This window comes from Pan paniscus, chromosome 3, assembly GCF_029289425.2.
Source record: "Pan paniscus chromosome 3, NHGRI_mPanPan1-v2.0_pri, whole genome shotgun sequence".
NCBI lineage: Eukaryota > Metazoa > Chordata > Mammalia > Primates > Hominidae > Pan > Pan paniscus.
The window spans coordinates 49745064-49766647 of record NC_073252.2 but is presented as its reverse complement, the minus strand read 5'-3'; the positions used below and the strand labels follow the sequence as shown (position 1 = coordinate 49766647).

The window sequence follows — 21584 nt, the reverse complement described above, 5'->3', positions numbered from 1 at the left end:
TACAATCCCAAAAACCATGTGTAAGTGTTCCCTTTTCTCCACATCCTTGCCAATAGTTTTCTTTTGTCTTTTTTGATAATAGCCATTCTAACTAGAGTGAGGTGGTATTTTATTGTGGTTTTCATTTGTATTTAGCATAAATGATTAATGACATTAAGCATTTTTTTCATATATCTGTTGGCCATTTGTTTGTCTTCAAAGTCTGCTAAGGTCTTCTGCCCACTTTTAAATTGGATTATTATTATTATTATTATTATTTTTGCATTGAGTTCCCTTTATATACCGGATATTAACCCCTTGTCACATGTATAGTTTACATATATTTTCTCCTATCCTGTAGGTTTTATTTTCACTCTTGTTTCATTCACTGTATGAAAGCTTTTTCATTTGATGTAATCCTGTTTGTCTATTTTTGCTTTTGTTGCCTGTGCTTTTGAGGTCTTACTTAAAAAATTTTCACCCAGCCCAATGTCGTGAAGTGTTTCTCCTATAAAAATTATGCTGTGAAGCATTTCTTCCAGTAGTTTTATAGTTTCAGGTAATATTTATTGATTGAATGAATGAGTATGGTCAGTTTTGCTACAACAGTTGTTTCGAAAACCCTAATTTGTTCCAACTCCATTGATAGATTAGGAAACAATTTGAGCATAATGTAAATTTTGTGTTGACTCATATGCAATTTCATCTGTGAGAAACACTAGATATTTCAGCTGAACTGAGCTATGTGGGAATACGCAATCTATACATACACATACCTGATGAGATCAATGAGCCATACCTATTCATACCTGGCATTACAATTTTCCATCAGATACCCCTCCTTCAAACATGTTGTGGACTAAATTGTTTCCCCCTAAAATTCATATGTTGAAGTCCTCACCCCTAATATAACTGTATTTGGAGATGTGGGCATTAAGGAGATAATTAAGGTTAAATGAAGTCAGAAGGATGAGTCCCTAATCCATTAGGACTGGTCCTTAAAAACAAAGGAAGAGACACTGGAGCTCTCTTTCCCCTCATGCACAGAAAAACAGTAAGTGAGGAGAAAGCAACAAGGCAACCCTCTGTAAGCCGACAAAAGAGCCCTCAATAGGAACTGAATCTGCTGGCACTTTGATCTGGGACTTCCAGCTTCCAGAACTGAAAAAATAGATTTGTTGTTTAACCCACCTAGTCTGTGGTATTTTGTTATGGCAGCCTGGGAAGGCTAATACAAACCACTTGACAATACCTCACAAGCCACAACCCTTTCTATTGCTACCCTACTCATGCAGCGCAGCATGCATCCTCCTATTTTTGTCCCTCTTTTTAAGCTTTTTTGAATTTTTCCTCCCTGTTCTCTTTTCTTTTTCTCTTGATCTTTCCTTTATGATAGAAGCTTTTTTTCTCAGTTTATTTCTTCTCCTCTTCTTTTACACAGAACACGCTAGAAACTTAAGTACAAGCAAACTTCAGACCCTTTTGAAGGTAAGATGCTCTATTTATTATAGTATTTGTATATTTCTTAAACTTTTAACATGTTTAAGACTATGTGTACTTTTTATTGGGCCCTTATCCTTTTTTCCATGTCTCTGAAGAAGGTTTGTTTGTTTGTTTTTTGAAACGTAGTCTGGCTCTGTCGCCCAGGCTGGAGTGCAGTGGCACGATCTTGGCTCACTGCAAGCTCTGCCTCCCGGGTTCACACCATTCCCCTGCCTCAGCCTCCCGAGTAGCTGAGACTACAGGCACCCACCACCATGCCCCTAATTTTTTGTATTTTTAGTAGAGACGGTGTTTCACCGTGTTAGCCAGGATGGTCTTGATCTCCTGACCTCGTGCTGGGATTACAGGCCTGAGCCACTGCACCCGGCCAGGTTTGTTTTTAATTTTATTTATTTATTTACTTTTATTTTACTTTAAGTTCCAGGATACATGTGCAGAACATGTTTGTTTACATAGCCTTGTTACATAGGTATATGTGTGCCATGGTGGTTCACTGCACCTGTCAACCCATCATCTGGGTTTTAAGTCCTGCATGCATTAGCTATTTGTCCTACTGCTCTCCCTCCCCTCGCCCCCTAATGCCCAACTAGCCCCAGTGTGTGTCCTTCCCCTCTCTATGTCCATGTGTTCCCATTGTTTAATGCCCACTTACAAGTGAGAAAATGCAGTGTTTGGTTTTCTGCTCCTGCATTAGTTTGCTGAGAATTATGACTTTCAGCTTCATCCATGTCCACGCAAAGGACATGATCCCATCCCTTTTAATGGCTGCATAGTATTCCATGGTGTATATATACCACATTTTCTTTATCTACTATAGTATTGATGGGCATTTGGGTTGGTTCTGTTTTTGCTATTGTAAATAGTGCTGCCTCATGAAGTTTTTGAGTATTAATCCCTTAACCCTGTTTTCCTATGAGTCCTGTGGTTTTTATTCCACAATTTTGCATATTGCAGTGATTTTTTTAGAAATACCTGTTGAGCTATAAGAGAAATGACTGGTTTTTACCCTCACAAAAACTTAGCAAGTTAGAAAAATGTATCCTTATTTTACAGATGAAGCAGAAGATCGAAGCATTTGGTATAAGCCACAATGTGTTCTTTACTGTGCCAAATATACTTTTGTCTTGAATCTTCTGATATTAACTTTTATTTTTTAATGTTGGTAACCAGCTTTAATCTAATCAACTTCTAAAAAATCGTATTTTGTAGTATATTTATCTTGGCACAAGGAAATGAGGACATGGCCTAGATAATTTAGGTCCAAAGTCAACCATTAACCATATAATCTAGATTAAAATTTTAGACAGTATTGAGAGGGGACAGTGTGCTGGCAGCCTTCACAGCCCTCGCTCACTCTCCGCACCTCTTCGGCCTTGGCGCCCACACTGGTCGTGCTTGAGGAGCCCTTCAGCCTGCCGCTGCACTGTGGGAGCCCCTTTCTGGGCTGGCCAAGGCTGGAGCCGGCTCCCTCAGCTTGCAGCAAGATGTGGAGGGAGAGGCGTGGGCGGGAACCGGGGCTGCCCACGGTGCTTGCGGGCCAGCGCAAGTTCCAGGTGGGTGTGGGCTTGGCGGGCCCCCGCACTCCGAGCGGGAAGGCCAACCCTGCAGGCCCTGGGCAGTGAGGGGCTTAGCACCTGGGCCAGCAGCTTCTGTGCTCGACTTCCCGCTGGGCCTTAGCTGCCGCCCCGCCAGGCAGGGCTTGGGACCTGCAGCCTGCCATGCGTGAGCCTCCCCCATGCCGTGGGCTCCTGCGCAGCCTGAGCCTCCCCAAGGAGCGCCGCCCCCTGTTCCATGGCGCGCAGTCCCATCGACCACCAAACAACTGAGAAGCATAGGCACAGGGGCAGGACTGGCGGGACTGGCAGGCAGCTCCACCTGCTACCCCAGTGCAGGAGCCACTGGGTGAAGCCAGCTGGGCTCCTGAGTCTGGTGGAGACTTGGAGAACCTTTATGTCTAGCTAAGGGATTGTAAACACACCAATCAGCACCCTGTGTCTAGCTCAGGGTTTGTGAATGCACCAATCGACACTCTGTATCTAGCTACTCTGGTGGGGACTTGGAGAACCTTTATGTCTAGCTAAGGGATTGTAAATACACCAATCGGCACTCTGTATCTAGCTCAAGGTTTGTAAACACACCAATCAGCACCCTGTGTCTAGCTCAGGGTTTGTGAATGCACCAATCGACACTCTGTATCTAGCTACTGTAGTGGGGACGTGGAGAACTTCTGTGTCTAGCTCAGGGATTGTAAACACACCAATCAGCACCCTGTCAAAATGGACCAATCAGCTCTCTGTAAAACAGACCAATCGGCTCTCTGTAAAATGGACCAATCAGCAGGATGTGGGTGGGGCCAGATAAGGGAGTAAAAGCAGGTTGCCGGAGCCAGCAGTGATAACCCACTTGAGTCCCCTTCCACAGTGTGGGAGCTTTGTTCTTTTGGTATTTGCAATAAATCCTCCTGCTGCTCAGTCTTTGGGTCGACTTTGCATTTATGAGCTGAAACACTCACCACGAAGGTCTGCTTTTTCACTCCTGATCCAATGAGACCACGAACCCACCAGGAGAAAGAAACTCTGAGCACATCCCAACGTCAGAAGGAACAAACTCTGGACACGCCGCTTTTAAGAACTGTAACACTCACCGCGAGGGTCCGCGGCTTCATTCTTGAAGTCAGTGAGACCAAGAACCCTCCAATTCCGGACACAGTATGTCCTCCTTACTATGCTCAATTGACTGAGTTGACAATTGCTTGATGCATGCTTCATTTTACCTTGTGGGTCATATATACATTATTAAATAATATCAGTTTCAAATTAAACAGACTCAGCAGCAATTAAAAATTAATTATATTAACATAACCATTTTAAATATAATTTTAAGAAGCCATGCATTTTGTTAACAGCTAGTATTTGCCATACTATTTGCAGGTATATAAAAATGACTAGAGAAGTCTTATTTTTTCTCTGGTTGTTCCATGTGTTTTATATTATTGGTTGTGTAAGTTCTCTAAAGCTGGGAGCCATTTGTGTTTAGTGCTCTATAAAGGAAGGAACTGAGACCGGCAATAGAAATTTATTCTTCAACTTAGCTCTGCCACAAATTAACTGGAAGAGCTTGGACATCTTATTAGGGTTTGACCTGATAAATTGTAAAGTTTCTCAGCAATGAGATCTGGGTTTTCGGCTGCTTCCCCTCTAACTCGGTTTCCGAATTGGATATGTTTAGGACTGAACTGCCTGTTCAGACTGTAAATGTTATCATGTAGAACTCTGTTCTTTCACCGTAATTCCCCAGGCCTCTGTAAACTCCCTTTAGAAAGAAAGGTGTATACATATGAATAAGAGGAAGTCTTCTCTTAGAACACACAGTCAAACATGCTGGTGTAAGGTCTTTTAACATCATTCCACTCTGGGGTAGAAAGAATAAATGAGATTATTTTACCTTAGAGGTAATCAAAAACATTAAACTCTCCTATGAGGTTTAAATCTTACCTTCAGCTTGACTCTCCCAAGATAGAGCATACTCCCACCAATCTCTGATACAGAAGCTCACTTCTTTCCTAAGACTTTTATTCTTTCTCAGAATAAATTCTTTTCAAATGAAAAGAGAAAGAGAAGGAAAAAAACCAAACAGTTGTAAACACAAACTTGACAACAAACCAAGACAAAGATAGAAATGTATACACAAAGACGTAAGAAGTTGGAATAAATTGCTGTTAAGGCAGTATCCAAATATAAGGTTTTATAAAATACATAAACTTACTCATTAGTTTTAACCATGTTGGCTGACCAGCTGCTAAATTAATTATGAATTAAGACATTTGATTAAAAGTTCACTAAATTGGGAAACGATGGTAATAGCCCTTATAATAACTGACCTTAAGGTGCGCTTAAATATTTCCACAATAAGCCACGCATTCAGTAGTAAGGCGCTCATTCAAAAAGCATATGATGTTGTGTCTATCAGGTTTGTTAAGACTATTTTCCACGTATCTTGAGTAGAAGAAATGAGAACACTATTGTCAACAGCAACAAAATGAGCAGACTGCTGAATGCCACAAAAGATGGTTTGTTTTGTCTTCAAAATACAATTGAGGGCAAAAGAAAGGGCACTTGAAAAATGACATGCATATTTTTAGCAGAAGTTATGACCACTCATATGATTTAACAGAAAATATGTCACATCTACATAATAGCTTCATACTTGCTATTGTGCTAATTGAACTATGTACTTTTGATGCATTCCCTATTCATCTTAAAGTGTGGGTAACAAATGATGGAAGTCAACAGTCACCGCAGTTGGACACACTGGATATCTTTCTTCTATGACTCTGAGTCAGTCTTCTCAGTGGATTACTAAACACATTCCAGAAATCTCATAAGTTACTACTGGTTTAAAAATGGATATAATTAAATATGAGTAAACCTACCGCAGAGCTTGATGTAATCTTTAGGCTAATTAACACAAACTATTTACAACAGACTTTTATAAAGATTGCTTATATGTTACTACAAGTTCATAGACCTTCCCATCACAGAAGTGACCACCTCCCCAACATATTCATACAGAGAAAGGAGATATCTGCATTGTAACCGGTCTAGGTAAGGTAGATCTAGTAACTGTGGTTGTAAACTTTAACCAGAGCCAGCCTAAGATCTGGGAATCTTTAATGAATTTCATTATTGTAAAGGTTTACCAGTAGATACCTGTGGGTTTAGAAGTACTGTGATTTGGAGCAATAACTTCCAATATTTAAGATCTGATTGCCTCAACTAGGTTGTTTTTAAAAATTGCAGTGTTACCAGCTGCTCTCCATGGTGAGGGAAGAGAGATTATTCATTCCCCAAATTGTCTTTCATTTCAGGTCTGACAGACTGTTACTAAATTCTTAAAAATAAGGCTCCTTTTCTTGCTGCCTCCTAAGTTGCTCTTAACTCAGACACTAATTTTCTGTATAAGACTTTCCATGCAATGTGAACTAAATAGAAGACCTATGAAAGGATAAGACATTTCTGGATAATTTGTTCTATCTTTGCATTCATATTCAATGCCAGGTACTGTACTGAGTGCTTTCATCTTCTCTCTTCAATTCTCATGACAATGGCATGTGTATGAGTAATTTCCTCTCTTTTAGGTTGAAGAGACGGAGGTCGAATAATTGTATAAATTCCCATGGTTCACAAGGCGAAGCTCAGAATCAATTATTCTCTTCTGTCTTTTAGTTCAGTGTTAGAAGAACGGTTATTAATCACTAAGTTTTAGTTTATACAGTATGTTCATCTTTGATATGTACATTCATAGTATATTACATGGTTCAAAACCTAAATTTTTCCTCCTCTATTGAGACAGATATGAGGGTGCTCCAGGTTTAGAAAAGAAGAGCAAATGGTCAGATGTAAGTTTGGTTCACTGAGCCAAAACAAGAAAAGTGTATGAATTTATGTGCTGGTATAAATGAATGTTGCACCAAGCACTGAGGAATTACTTGACCAAATGAGAGGTTGGTTACGGAATTCAGACATTGAGTTGACTGCTTTAGTCACTCTATACTTCTAGAGGTGCCCGCTGATCTTTGGCATTTTTAATCCTTCTTACTTGTCCATTCTTATCTTTGAAAAATAACACAGAATTTTTTCCCATAGTTACACATAGAGTTATGTCTGATGTACTTCCATATTAGGGATTGAAATCAACTTTGATGACCTTTTTCTTTTTTGACATCAGAGATTCAGAAAACAAATTGCAGAAATCAGTTGTCAGTAAACCCAGGTTCCAAATTCTGTCATCGAGATACCTTAGTGTCATTATAATTTGAGCTGATAATAGTTTAGGAGTGGTTGAGAATATTTCCCTTTTTCTTACCTGTCAAGATTCAGTTGATACATCACAGATCCCTAAAGCTATGTAGGGAACTCTCCCCTTAATTCCATCCACTTCATTTCTAAGCATCTGTAATAGTCACGGCTGGGTTCAGTGAGAGTTCTGCTTGCTAGAAGTGTGAGATCATGCCCTAAGTAATTACAGTGAGCATGCAGTGAAAATATGTGGTGAATATAATGTCAGGAAATCATGCAAATTTTATTATCATCAGTGAAGTGGTGGCTGGTGGAGAACTTGTCAGTATTTGCAACTTGAAGCCTCTAATTACTTTGATTTACATGTAGTACCATTCATAACCTTGCTTCCGTGCTGTTCCTGACAGCACTTTTGCATTTTACAAGAAAGGAATAATACCATGTAAATAATTTAAAAACAATAAATCATTTAGAGTGGCTTTAAACCAAAACCTAATGCAGTAGCTGGCTGAGTATTTGCTACACTTGACAGGTAGCTGGCATGCAAGAATTCATCTGTGTCTAAGAGGTATTTACTTTTAAATTCAGAAATCCCAAACAGGCAGACTGAAGAAAAATGAGATCTAAGCCTTCTCCATGCTGAATAGTCCATTTCACCTTATTGAGGTGAAATGGGAAACAGGGAAATTAAATTCTACATGGGATAATTCTACTTCAAACACAGATTTGCTGAGTTATGCTAGGTAAATGACTAATTAAGGCTGATTCTGGAGCAGAGCTGGCTGAGTGTTGGAGGAATATACAAACATGCCGGAGGCGCCACCCCCACCCACGCAAGAGCTGAGGGAGAGACTGGAGAGGTTGGGAGCAGGATGAGAGAACAGGGCCGATATATAACCAGTTTAGGAAAGGCGACACTCATTTCTCTCTGGTCATTTCTAATCACACAAGACAAGGCAGATAATGAAAATGAAAAATCCATCGAAAAACTCCTACTTTCAAAAAAAAGGTAGGATGACTTCCTTTAGCCAGAGGGAGAACCGGGGCTGGCAGCTGCCTCCGGACAGTTGCGTTCCATGGGTGCCAAGCATGTCATTATCTCTTTTAATCCTCCCAACAATTCTCTGAGGTAGGTATGATTATCCCCTTTTATAGATAAGGACAAAACCTGAGCTAGATTAAGTAATTTGCCTGAGATCACCAGCTAGGAAGTGACTGTAAGGATTAAGTCTGAATCTGTCTGACTCATGCAGCTCTCTCTCTCCATCCCCTGCTTTGCCCTCTCTTCCAACCCGATTTCTTTCTTAATTCAATCTATAAATTCACTTACATCTGTGACATATTTTTAAGATAGTCCTATGAACATTCAGAATGATGGTGTCCCTGGGGTAAAAAGGGATTATAAAATCACCTAGTTGGGCTACATCTGAAACATCCCCTCTTTACCCTCCAGAAAGGCTCTCCTAGCTTATTCTGCCTGAATACGCTCGTGATAGGGCAATAGGCACACATGCAGCGTGTCTGAAATAGGTGACAGCTCCATTTCTTCTTCAACATTGCTCCTACCCACTAGGGTTCTTCTTCCCGAGTTCCCAGGCACCTTATTTCCCTTAGTATGTCTTTCTCTTTCAGGGGAAACCTTGCCAGGTCTGTTAAAATCCAAAAGTGTTTGTTTCTTTCTTCCAAAATACCAACATTCACATTTGTATGTCCCTAGAGCAGTGGTTCTTCAACTTTCATCTGCATAAGAACCACCTGAAAGGCTTGTTAAAACACAGATTGCTGTCTTGTGAATTAAAAATTCACAATGTAATGCTTTGGTTCATAGTAGGCATTCAGTAAATGGTAGTTCATTTTTTAGTTCTAAATTTTTAATGATCCACATATTTATTGTCTGTCTTTCTTTCTTTCTCTCTTTCTTTTCTTTTTCCTTCTTTCTTTCTCTCTCTGTCTCTCTCTTTCTCTCTTTCTTTCTTTCTTTCTTTTTTTCTGAGACAGAGTCTCACTCTGTCACCCAGGCTGCAGTGCAGTGCCACAATCGTGACTCATTGCAACCTCTGCCTCCTGGGTTCAGTCATTTCTCCTGCCTCAGCCTCCCGAGTAGCTGGGACTACAGGCACGTGCCACCATGCCTGGACAATTTTTGTGTTTTTAGTAGGGACGGAGTTTCACCATTTTGGCCAGGCTGGTCTTGAACTCCTGGCCTCAAGTGATTCGCCTGCCTCAGCCTCCCAAAGTGCTGGGATTACAGGTGTGAGCCACTGCACCCAGCCTGATTCACATATTTTCTTGATTTAAGCTTATCCTGACACTCCCCAGACTTTAGGTTTCAGTTCTCATTTATCAGCAGGAGTTTCCTTGGATTCATGAATTTAGAAGGAAGAAAATTAGGAGAATATTTTACCCATTTATTTATACTGTGTGAAGAAGCAAAATGTAACATACTTGCTACCCAAGTCTACATGGCATGGACAAGAGACATTGTAATGTCACCACAGTGGTGCTACATTTATATCTTTAGAGGATTATTCCTTTCAAACACTATTTGAAATGTTCTGAGGAAAAGAGGGTTATTCTGTAAGAACTAAAAGCAAATGGCAGAGTCTTGCTGGCAAAATCTGCTAGGAGGTTGCTCATGCTATTGAGAGGCCAGTACATTTGCTAGCCGTGAGTCACTGATGAGAAGGGAAGTAGTCAGGGACTTCGTAGAGTGAATTATCAAAGAATTTTCCCTTCCACAGAAAAAAATCATTATAGAGGAAGGAATCCAGTTGGGTTTTATCAACTGCTAAGGGTTCTTAAAGTATGATCCCAGGACCAGCAGCAACAGCATTACTTGGGGTCTTAGAAATGCAAATTCTCTGGTCTCACCCCAGATCTTCTGAACTTCGAGCATGCGGCACAGAAATCTGTTTCAGCAATTTCTCCAGTTGATTCTGATGAGCAGGAAAGTTTGAGAACATGGTCTTAGAGCGAGTTTTCTAAATAAAGTAACAAAATGATTAGAAAGTGCATTGACCTAAGATTTGAGCTGTGAGTCTGGTCTACCATCTCTAGCAGAGTCTTTTGTAAGGACAGTTAAAACTAGCAGATGCTCAAGAAGAAAGGTCCCATAGCTCTTCTCTGGAGTGTGGGGATTCTCAGCCCTGATCGTACATTAAAATCATTGGGGCACTTAAAAGGAAATATTTTTCTGTTTTTTACAATAATAGTAATAACAATAAAATACTTTTCCAGGCTACCTCCTAGCAATTCTTATTCCATTGTCGTAAGGTGATGCCCCTTGTTTCCGTATTTTTGAATTCTTCAGCTGACTCTAATGTGAAGGTCTGAGTTGTGAGTTACTGTGCTAGAGACTTGAGGATGGGAACATGGCAAAACTTGATATTGTGAGAGGAAGTTAGTAATATTTCCTTAAAGCATGATTTAATTACATACTAGATAATAACACCTACCATTTAGCTGAGTTATTAAAGCTCATGTCCCAATGAGGAGACTCTACAGAATGCAAACCACTGTCATTGTTCCTAGTATGAACAGGCTGTTCCTAATATGAAAGGCTGTTATGCAGCCTTTCCAGGGCTCCTGGGCATTAGAAATGTCTACCCTTAAATCAAGCTCACCACCCCCTTTGCAACTATTTTCTGAGGGGAAAATAAAAAAGTTCATGGAAAGAACTTTGGTTTCAGAGTGTGACAATCTGCACTGTGGCACCTGCCTTGCCATTAACAAGCTCCATAATGGCCAGACATGGTGGCTCACACCCATGATCTCAGCACTTTGGGAGGCTGAGGGGGGAGGATTGCTTGAGCTAGGAATTCAAGACTAGCCTGGGCAACATGGCAAGACTCCATCTCTCTACAAAATTAAAGAAAAAAATTAGCCAGGTATGGTGATGCACACCTGTAGTCCCAGCTACTCAGGAGGCTGAGGTGGGAGGATCACATGAGCCCTGAAGGTTGAGGCTACAGTGAGCCATGTTTGTGCCACTGCACTACAGCCTACATGATGGAGCAAGACCCTGTCTCAAAAAAAAAAAAAAAAAACCCAGAAACCAACAAAACAAAATAAAAAAACAGCTTCACAATAAGTCAAATAACATAAATGTTCTGCACCTGTTTCCTTATCTGTCTTGCTCAATAAGTTTCCTCCCAGCTCAGAAATCACAGCTTTGCTCATAGTTTCGGTTCATGGAAAGTGGCTATTTGTACATTTATGTATTATTAAGAGACCGCATAGTCCATTGCATCATAGCTCTCAATCCCCAAGTCTTAGTCCTTTGGCTTTTTCATTTATTAAAGTTAAACTTTTGCTTTTTGGTAAATAAGACAGATGGTCTAAGGGAAATGCAGAAATTGGCAGAATTATGTTCATACTGCGAACTAAGAGACTCCATGTTATCTCATTCCAACTGTAAAGTCACAAAAGCCACCAGGAGCAACCCACTAAGTTACCTGTAAAATCAGGTTTTCATGAAAGAAACAGAATTGTCCATAGAAAGTAAGAAGCGTCTCAGGCGGCATTTTTTTTTTTTTTTACACTACTGCTAGATGTGCTTCCATTTGATTTTGTGATTCTTTCTTATTATGAAGCCAATTTATAAACTTAAGACTGAGAAGGGATTGGATGCAGCACATTCCTTTCCTCTCATAAATGATGGTTGAGACAGTATGTGATTCTGAAAGGTACCATATGAAGCGTATCACACAATTATTATGCTCCACCCATCATGGTTGGTTTCAACTGCTGGGTTTGGAAATCATGCAAGGATCGGATTCTAAATGGAGTACTTAGGCAGGAGACAGATACGGCCTCTGTCTTTATTACCTTGTACTTTATCCTTCTTACATTTAATGTTGTAAATATTCCTTCTGCTGTACCATAAAAGATATTTTTCTTTTATCATCTCTCTCTCTCCTTTGTTTCTTTCTTCTGTCTCTCTTACTCTAATGTATCTTCAACTATTAAGCCAGAAGATCTCATTTGAAAGTTTCATGTAGACTTATTTTTGTTGAGGCACAGGTAAATCAATAAATGCCAATTTTTATTTACATGATTTTGACAAACTTTGATTCACATGTGTATATATACACACACACACACACACACACACACATATTTTCTTCCTCCTTAGCAAAACCATCTTCCCTTTAACCAAAGCATGGCCTTGGAGGTAGTCACATGACCGAGTACTAAAGGATGAACCAGGAAGTATTGGACCAGAGGAAATAAGACTTCTGCTAGATAAAGATGCACAATACCTTCTAATTAGCATGACAACTGATTGTTACCAGGGAACATGGAAATTTATTTAATTTCATTTAATTTCAACAAAAATTCTTTATGTAATTAGCAAATGGGAGTTAAAATGGTATTTTAATTCAGTAAGTAGAGCCTACATTATACCTCTCTTATTTGGATCTATGTAGTTTGTAAGGAATGATTTTTGGTTATAACAGCCATTTAAAACAATATATTGAAACATACTGAATTTAGAAACAGCTTTCAATAGTTATACTACAAATTGTTAGACCAAATCTTTTAAAAAAATAAAACATCCAATCATATTGGTCTCAATAAAATATTAATAGCATTAGAGAGCAAAATTATATCAATTATTGATAAGTAGCAATTATTTAAAGTATGGAAATTGAATTTTACCCCATCTTTTTCAGTTTCCATCTCATGTGTATTTATTACACACATGCTATATATAACATGTATTATATATATAATATATTGACATTTTATATTCATATAGGAGGACCACTTTTCTAGAGGACAATCTATAACAGAAAATTGGTAATGAAGAAATATCCTAAGTGGATGAATGAAGGTAATGGAACTACTCACAAACAGAGGCAGCTGCAGTCCTTTTATGAAAACTAAACAACCAAACCAAAAACTAAGGAACAAAAACTCCTGTTGAGGGCTTAGTAAGAAGGATATTGCTTTAATTCTGCAAGAGAGATACAAACTATATATCAAGACATGTTCTCCAACTATGAGTTGTGGAGTATTTCAAATACATAAAAGTTTGTCAAGTAGAGTTACTTTGGTGACATAATTTGTGTGGCAGCTAAGAGGCTTGGGGAATTGGATGCCTAAGAGACTTCTCACAATCTCCTTTATGTTCACTAAATATTTTATTATATTTAGTCATATCTCCTGTATTCTATCATATCTGGATGTAAACAACAAAAATTTGGGGTGAGAGAAGTTTCAAGCTAAAAAAAGATGGATGGATTAATAGTGAGATAGATGGGTAGGTGATTGGATGAGGACTATTTTAGCACATACAACTCTAGTCCCAAGTCTCTGTATCCTTTTAAATCAACTTTATTAGTAAAAAATTGTTTGAGCCCACGACCTGAGTTTTTTATATTCATTTAAAAGTTATATATAAGTACCACTGTATCAATACATAATTATCAGCAATACATACAAAAAAAGTGTAAAATATTTTATACTGGTTTATAGCATACCTGATGGGGCATTTTTCTTGCAATAGTCAACATTTTAATCTACTTTATCTTCTATCTTTCATCAGGAGATGTAATTCTTGTTCACTGACACTTTTAGAGATCCTACTATATTCTAAGTACTGTGTTAAGCTGTCTAGGTGATTGTCATAGTCATAGGAATTGTCGTATCTCGTCTACTGTGTGCTTAGTACCTCTGAAAAGGACGCAGCCTACACATAATAGCAGCTATTAATGTGGATATATGGTTCAGTGCGGACTATGGTTGTCATCTTTTTATCTTCCATCCAGAGAGTACTGCCTTCTTGGAAGTAAAGGAGGTAATAAACTGAATGCTAAGGTAGAGAAGTTTAAAAATCGTATATACACAAATATGTGTGTATATTTTATACACTAAATCTAAAGTATTTCATTAATAGTAAGCATTATAAATGAATGTTATAAATGAGGAATTTATAGTATATTCCTATTAGGTCTCAATTATAATTAAAATTAATGTGGATAATACATGTAAATTATTAGTGTATATTTTTAGGTAAGTAGGCTAAGGACAGGAGCAAAATTCAAAGTCCATTTGAGAACTTACTATGTTCCAAGTACTGTGATAAATTTTTCTATGTGCATTTTCTCATTTAACTCTCTAAAACACCTGATAAGCTAGGTACAACATCTATTACTCCCAGTTTATAAATAAGAGAACAGGCTTAGGAGAGATTTTGTAATTTTCCCAGTATGATATAGCCACAGAAGGGCAGATACAAGATTTAAATCTACATCATCCTGGTGAATAGCTAAGGCTCTGGGATCAAGTCTAGATTGATTTTCCTTCCTCTTTACTAATATGGTTGCTTCAGTGCTTCATTGAGATTAAAATCAACAGGATTTAAATACCATTTATAGGGGCATGTTCAGATAAGTCACTTGTAAATAAACATTCTTGTGGTTTGCTTTATTATGAATTAATGATAACTTAGGCTATCAACTCTGCCAAATTTTAATATACATTTGATAACTGTTTTTATAACAGTTAAAGCTTGACTTGAAAAAAATGTATGAGTAGGTAATTGCTAAAAATATGAAATACAACCTGCTAGGCTAGGAGACTAATTGCTTCAAGCTTCCTTGTGAGTACATGTATTTCCTTTATAGAAGCACATAATGCAAAGTATCTAAGAACAGAGCTGACGCTGTACTACAGATTAATCTTCTCCTTCTGGTGAAAGAGTTTAACAATACTGTAAGTGTAGCGTCTTTGTCTCTTTTAATCTCTCAGTCCCTTTCTTTGTCAGTGTTTCTGTCTCCTGATATATTAAACCTCTTAAAAGAGACAATACTTTTGTGGAAAAACTTCAAGGTCATACTCCTTGTAACATGTCCTGAGTTCTGGAGGTCACAGACTGGGATCAAGAGGTTGTCCCCAAACTCAGTCCCCTCTGTGGTAAAACACTAACCTATCAGCTGAACTATTGAATTGGTGCCTCAGAAACATAATTCTAACAAATACAACCATATGTGGATAATACATGGATTTTGGACAGAAACAGACTTGCTAAAAGTTTCGTAGTGTTCCCAGAACCAGTTATATAATTATTGACTAATTTTTATTACTTTGGTATCAGCTTTGTGCCAAATGTGGGCAGTTTTTATTTTTTAACCCAATCTGTAGCAAAGTGATTGCAGAAGCAGATTTCTATGTAGAAGGGAGAAAGTAGCCATACATGGTAAGTATTTACATTTTATGATGTGGGGGATACCTACATTAAGAATTTAATTTGCCTTTTGCAGACAGATGTTCTGTTGTGTTATTGATATTGCTGCAAACTTATTGCCACTTACTCTCAGTGATGAGACTAACGGTTTTCTATACTTTTGATTGCTATGTAAAATCATGTTATAGAGAAACTTGTCTAATTTTATGGAATCAAAGACTACTGGTCCTGTGATTGGTTAGGTAATATAATCTTCTCAGAATAAACAGTAACAACAGCTTTATTTTAGCAGGAAAGTAAGAGTTTTACTATGTAGAAGTATAGTAGTCAAAGGAAACAATTGTCCAAACAATTTATTTTAAAGAACAGAAAACAAAAAGAAGAAAAAAATGTTTTATTAGAGATAATCATATACATCATGCACTTCATAGCAACGTTTCAGACAATGATGGATCACATATACAATGGTGGCCCCATAAGATTATAATACAATATTTGTACTAAACTTTTTTAATGTTTAGATATGTTTAGACACAAAAATACTTACCATTGTGTTACAATTGCCTACAGTATTCAGTACAGTAACATGTACAGGTTTGTAGCCTAGGAGCAATAGGCTATACCATAGAGTCTAGGTGTGTAGAGGCTATACTATCTAGGTTTGTGTAAGTACACTCTATGATGTTTGCTCAATGACAAAACCACCTAACAATGCATTTCTCAAAATGTATCCTTGTCATTAAGCAACATATGACTGTATTAGTGAAAACTAGATTTTCACCAGATGACAAATCCAGATAACTAAGTTCTTACATCTGAATATAGTACCTGCAACTGTTTCACTTAAGGCCAAAACATTTTAAATAATTATTTTAAAAAAGCATTATTAAGAAATAAAACTATCTCTATTTGAGATGACATAGTTTTATATATATATATATATATAGAAAATTCTAAATAATCCACTAAAAATCTATGACTAACAACCTCAGCTAGATCATGACATACAAATCAATATGTAAAAATCAATAATATTTCCACATTTGCAATAAACAGTCCAAAAATGAAATAGAGTAAACAATTTCATTTACAATAACCTCAAAAGGAATAAAATTCTTAGTAAACAATTTCATTTACAATAACCTCAGAAAGAATAAAATTCTGAGGAATAAATTTAACAAAAGAAGTGTGATACTAATACTCTGAAAACTATAGAACATTATTGAAAGCAATTAAAAATCTAAGTACATAGAAATATATCCTGTATTCATGGATTGGAAGACTTAATATTGTTAAGATGGCACTATTCCCCAAATTGATTTATAGATTCAACGCAATCCCTATCGTAATCCCAGCTGGCTTCTTTGTGGATCCTACAATGCATATGGAAACTCAAAGGACCTAGAATAGCCAAAGTAATTTTAAAAAAGAAGAAAGTGGGAGGAGTTGCACTTTCCAATTTCAAAATTTACTATGAAGCAATAGTAATCAAGACAATATTGGCGTAAGAATATGCATGTAGATCCATAGAATAGCATCGAGAGTCCAGAAATAAACCCATATATCTGTGGTCAATTGATTTTCACTGAGGGTGCTAAGACCATTCAATGAGGAAAGAAGAGTTTGTTCAATAAATTGTGCTGAGACAACTGGATAGTCACAGGAAAAAGAATAAAGTTGGACTACTACCTCATACCCCATATGAAAATCAACTTGAAGTGCATCAAATAATTAAATATGAATGCTAAAACTATAAAACTCTTAGAAGAAAACATAAGGATAAATTTTCATGACCTTGGATTTAGCAATGGTTTTCTAGATGCATTACAAAAGTATGAACATCAAAAGAAAAAAGATACATTAATTGGATTATCAAAATTAAAACCCTTTGTGCTTCAAATGTTATTATCAAAAAAGTGAAAAGACAACCCTCAGAATGACAGAAATTATTTACAAAACATATCTGATAGGGAGATCATATCAAGAATATGGAAATAACTTGTACAATTCAATAATAAAAAGACAACCCAGTTGAAAAATGGTTAAAGAATATGAAGGGACATTTTTTCAACAAAGATTCACAAATGGCCAAAAGGCACATGAAGAAATGTTTAATATTTTTAGTCATCAGGAAAATGCAAATCAAAACCACGATGAGATGCCGTTTCACATTCACTTGGTTGGTTATAATCAAAAGTCGGAGAATAACAAGTGTTAACAAAATGTGAAAATGTTGGAACCCTTCTAAACTGCTGGTAGGAATATAAAATAGTGCAACTAGTTTGGAAAGCAGTGTGGTGGTTCCTCAAAAATGTATACACGGAGCTATCATTTGACCCGTCAGTTACACTCCTAGGTATATACCCAAGAAAAATGAAAACATATGTCTACGCAAAAATGTGTACATTGATATTATAGCAGCATTACTCATAATAGCCAAGAGATGGAATCAACCCAAATGATTATCAGCTGATGAATGGATAAACAAAATGTGGTATATCTATATAATGGGACATTTTCAACCAGTAATAGGTATGAAGTACTGATACTTGCTACAAGTTGGATAAAATATTATATTAAGAGAAACAATTCAGTCCAAAAAAACACATGTTACATGATTCTATTTATATAAAATGTTCAAGATAGGAAAATCTGTAGAGATGGAATGTAGATTTGTGGTTGCCTGGGGCTGGGGGTGGGAGTCTGGGTGTTTTGGGAGGTGAAAACTGGAGTACAGGGTTTCTTTGGGGGATGCTAAAATGTTCTAAAACTGATTATGTTAATTGGGTGGACAACTCTGTGAATGTACTAAAAACTATTGAATTATAGACTGTAAATTTGTGAATTGTGTGGTATTGTGAGTTATATTTCAATGAAGCTTTTACCAAAAACAGTATTACTTCTGAGGCAACAGTTATACAATTTTGGTATTAAGTATTCAGCCCTCTCCACATGGGTTTTTCAGTTGTATGTGTCCAAAATAACCTTAAATTTTAGGCTGGTTTTTTTTTTTTTGAAAAGGACTTTATTTGGTATGGATGAGCAAATGTCCAGTGCACTTCCAAAATAGAGTCATTTAAACTTGGTTTGTGACTTATTATCATTGTGAAGTTAATGGTTGAAAAGGTCAAGAGATATGAAATAGGAGAACAAATTCTTTAGACATTTTTCCTTTTAAAACAGGTGCACCCTATCCTGAGAAACAGTTGGTGTAACCCCTATATCCATTTTTGTTGTTGTTGACATCTCAGCAGAAAATACTATTTTCAGAAAGTATTATTTTGCCTATGAGTTATACATTTACAACCTATCATTCTTACCCAGCTATGAAAATGATCTTAGGGCACTGCACCAGAATCCTGAATTGCTGCTGTAAGAGCCGATTCTGTTTGCTTCTTGTCTCTCTTTTGCCTGTGCATCTTTCTACTTAATAAATTTGAAAAGTGTGTTAGTCACAGTGGTTTTGGATTCTGCTTTCCTAAAGCTCTGTTCTAAGTGAGCTGTTGCACTTCTAAACTAAAATTTCCCTGTTCTTTGCCATCTTTCACCCTGTGCTTTTCCAGACCTAAAATGTCAAAGTATCAAGCAGATGAAATTAAGTTTGGAACATAGGTTTGGTAGAAAATGACTCCATGCTTTCAGCAGATCTGTAGTTTCATTATTTTTTTTTTAAAAAAACAAGGGACTGTTAATAAAAGATTCACTGAATCCAGTCATTTGTCTCAATTAACTACTGTATTTACATAAAATACTTGATGCTGTAAAATAAAAGCAGTGCAGGCTATTTGCTGAGATACCTGGACAGTTACAGTAGACTAGATTTTTGCTTAATAATTATTTAGAGGAGAGGGGTTTTAGGTACACTTGGATATACTTGAATATCTTTGTGTGTGTGTGTGTGTGTGTGTGTGTGTGTGCATTTGGACTAAAGTGGCTAAAACACTTCTTCTGACCCCATTTGGCAGAAGGTAAAAACGACTTTCTGTTTGCAAGGATCTTGTGCCCATGGAGCATCAGGCAAGGACATTCTGTTATGCTTCTTAAAAGAACTAGCACTACAGATCCCTTAACCAGAAGTGCACAGAGTCATATTTTTGTGATTGGCAGTACATTCTTTATTGCCTTTATTTTTGTTTTCCCTCCTCTCTTCATGTATTGTACTGTGGACCCACATGACTCAGATTATGTCTTACTTACAGTGTTGCTGAATATGGCTAGAGAAAATGTGAGAATGAGTACTGAAAAAACAACTTACCAGAAATCAGGACTCCTTCTGGTTTCCATCACTGGCTCTGCCACACTCTCTGGCCTTAGATTAAATTCCCTTCACTCAACTGATATTTTAAAACACATACCATGTGCAGGGTACTGTCTATATGTCTAGCCTTATTGAATCTCAGTTTTCTCATCTGTAAAATAAAACATGAAATTTAAGGTGTAAACCTGATTGATTATTCTGTGACAATTCAGAGAGCAGAGGTTAACACATTTGACTGTTAGGGTACCTTCCCCGCGCCCCCCATCAGAATTTTTACTCATATTTGCAAATTCCATAGTACAATCCTTACTCACTGAGATATCCCCTGTATCCTTAAGTGGCGCTAATAAATACTGGTAAATGTGCTAAACTAAATTGAAAGTCATTTTAAATGAAAATTGTGTTTGTATATACAGCCTTATAGCAAGGTCACCAGTTGAGTTGTGAAACTGAGCAGCTTATGATAGAGTGTCACAATTCTAAAATGGCTGGAAATTTCTTACAATCTGACTATAAGGGATATAAGATACTTTCCTATTCTTGAAAGACTATTAGATTTTATTCCATTAGCTCTTCTATTTTTCTTCTCTCTTTCAAGAAAAAAATGACCAAATGCACATAGAAAATAATGTGGTTGTAGCCCAGTAGTTGTTGGCTAAAGTTCTTAGTTTTGGAGACAAAACTAAGCCATTTTAGAAACTGTCCTTTGGCCCTAGTTATGGATGCTTCAGCCCTGCTCAGGGTCAATATGCTTCCTCACAGTGGGAGATGGAGAGAAGTAGTCCTGCCCCCCTGCCCCACCACTTTTTTTTTTTTTTTTTGAGACAGGTCTCACTCTGTCACTCAGGCTAGAGTGCAGTGGCATAATCACCATTCACTACAGCCTCAACTGTCCAGACTCAAGTGATCCTCCCACCTCAGCCTCCCAAGTAGCTGAGACTACAGCATGTGCCACTACTACTGGCTAATTTTCTATTTGTATTTTTTAATTATACTTTAAGTTCTAGGGTACATGTGCACAACGTGCAGGTTTGTTACATATGTATACATGTGCCATGTTGGTGTGCTGCACCCATTTACTTGGCATTTACATTAGGTATATCTCCTAATGCTATCCCTCCCCCCTCCCCCCACCCCACTTCAGGCCCCGATGTGTGATGTTCCCCACCCTGTGTCCAGGTGTTCTCATTGTTCAATTCCCACCTGTGAGTGAGAACATGCGGCGTTTGGTTTTCTGTCCTTGCGATAGTTTGCTCAGAATGATGGTTTCCAGCTTCATCCATGTCCCTGTAAAGGACATGAAATTGTCCTTTTTATGGCTGCATAGTATTCCATGGTGTATATGTGCCTCATTTTCTTAATCCAGTCTATCATTGTTGGACATTTGGGTTGGTTCCAAGTCTTTGCTATTGTGAATAGTGACTCCTGGCTAATTTAAAAAATTTTCTTTAGAATGGAGATGGTGGAGGTGGTCTCACTATGTTGCCCAGGCTGGTCTTGAACTCCTGGGCTCAACCAGTCCTCCAACCTCAGCCTCCCAAAGTGCTGCATTACAAGCGTGAGCCACCACACCCGGCCATCCTTCTATTCTTCTCATTTCTCCCTAACCCCAAATATGGATAGGTCTCCATTTGTTCTAAGAAGTGCTGTGCTGTTGTAATTAGCTTAATTAATCAAATGTATCTTTGATGATCCATTTATTAATTCATTTTTTTTCTTTTAGACAGCAAAGGACTGAATTTTGTTAAAACCCACCCTTGCTCAGAGGGCATTTATAAAGAAAACAACCTCCACAATGAAACAAAAATTCTGGGGAGATGCGGTGTGAGGTCCGCTCCAGGCCATGATGGGTGCT

The 21584-nt window shown here is 37.6% G+C and overlaps 1 protein-coding gene across 2 annotated transcripts in view; it reads left to right on the top strand.

Annotated features, from left to right (window-relative positions):
- The window catches only part of FGF5 (fibroblast growth factor 5), a 703839-nt gene that overhangs the window by 33831 nt on the left and 648424 nt on the right, over positions 1-21584 (top strand). The window contains exons 2-3 of one of the 2 annotated variants that reach the window (XM_034958595.3): positions 1421-1467; positions 2536-21465. In XM_034958595.3, the coding sequence (XP_034814486.1) occupies positions 1421-1467; positions 2536-2610 (122 nt within the window). In that variant the 3' untranslated portion in view covers positions 2611-21465. Of the gene's footprint in view, positions 1-1420; positions 1468-2535; positions 21466-21584 lie in introns of those variants that run through there. The other variant, XM_063603779.1, reaches the window with a different exon arrangement.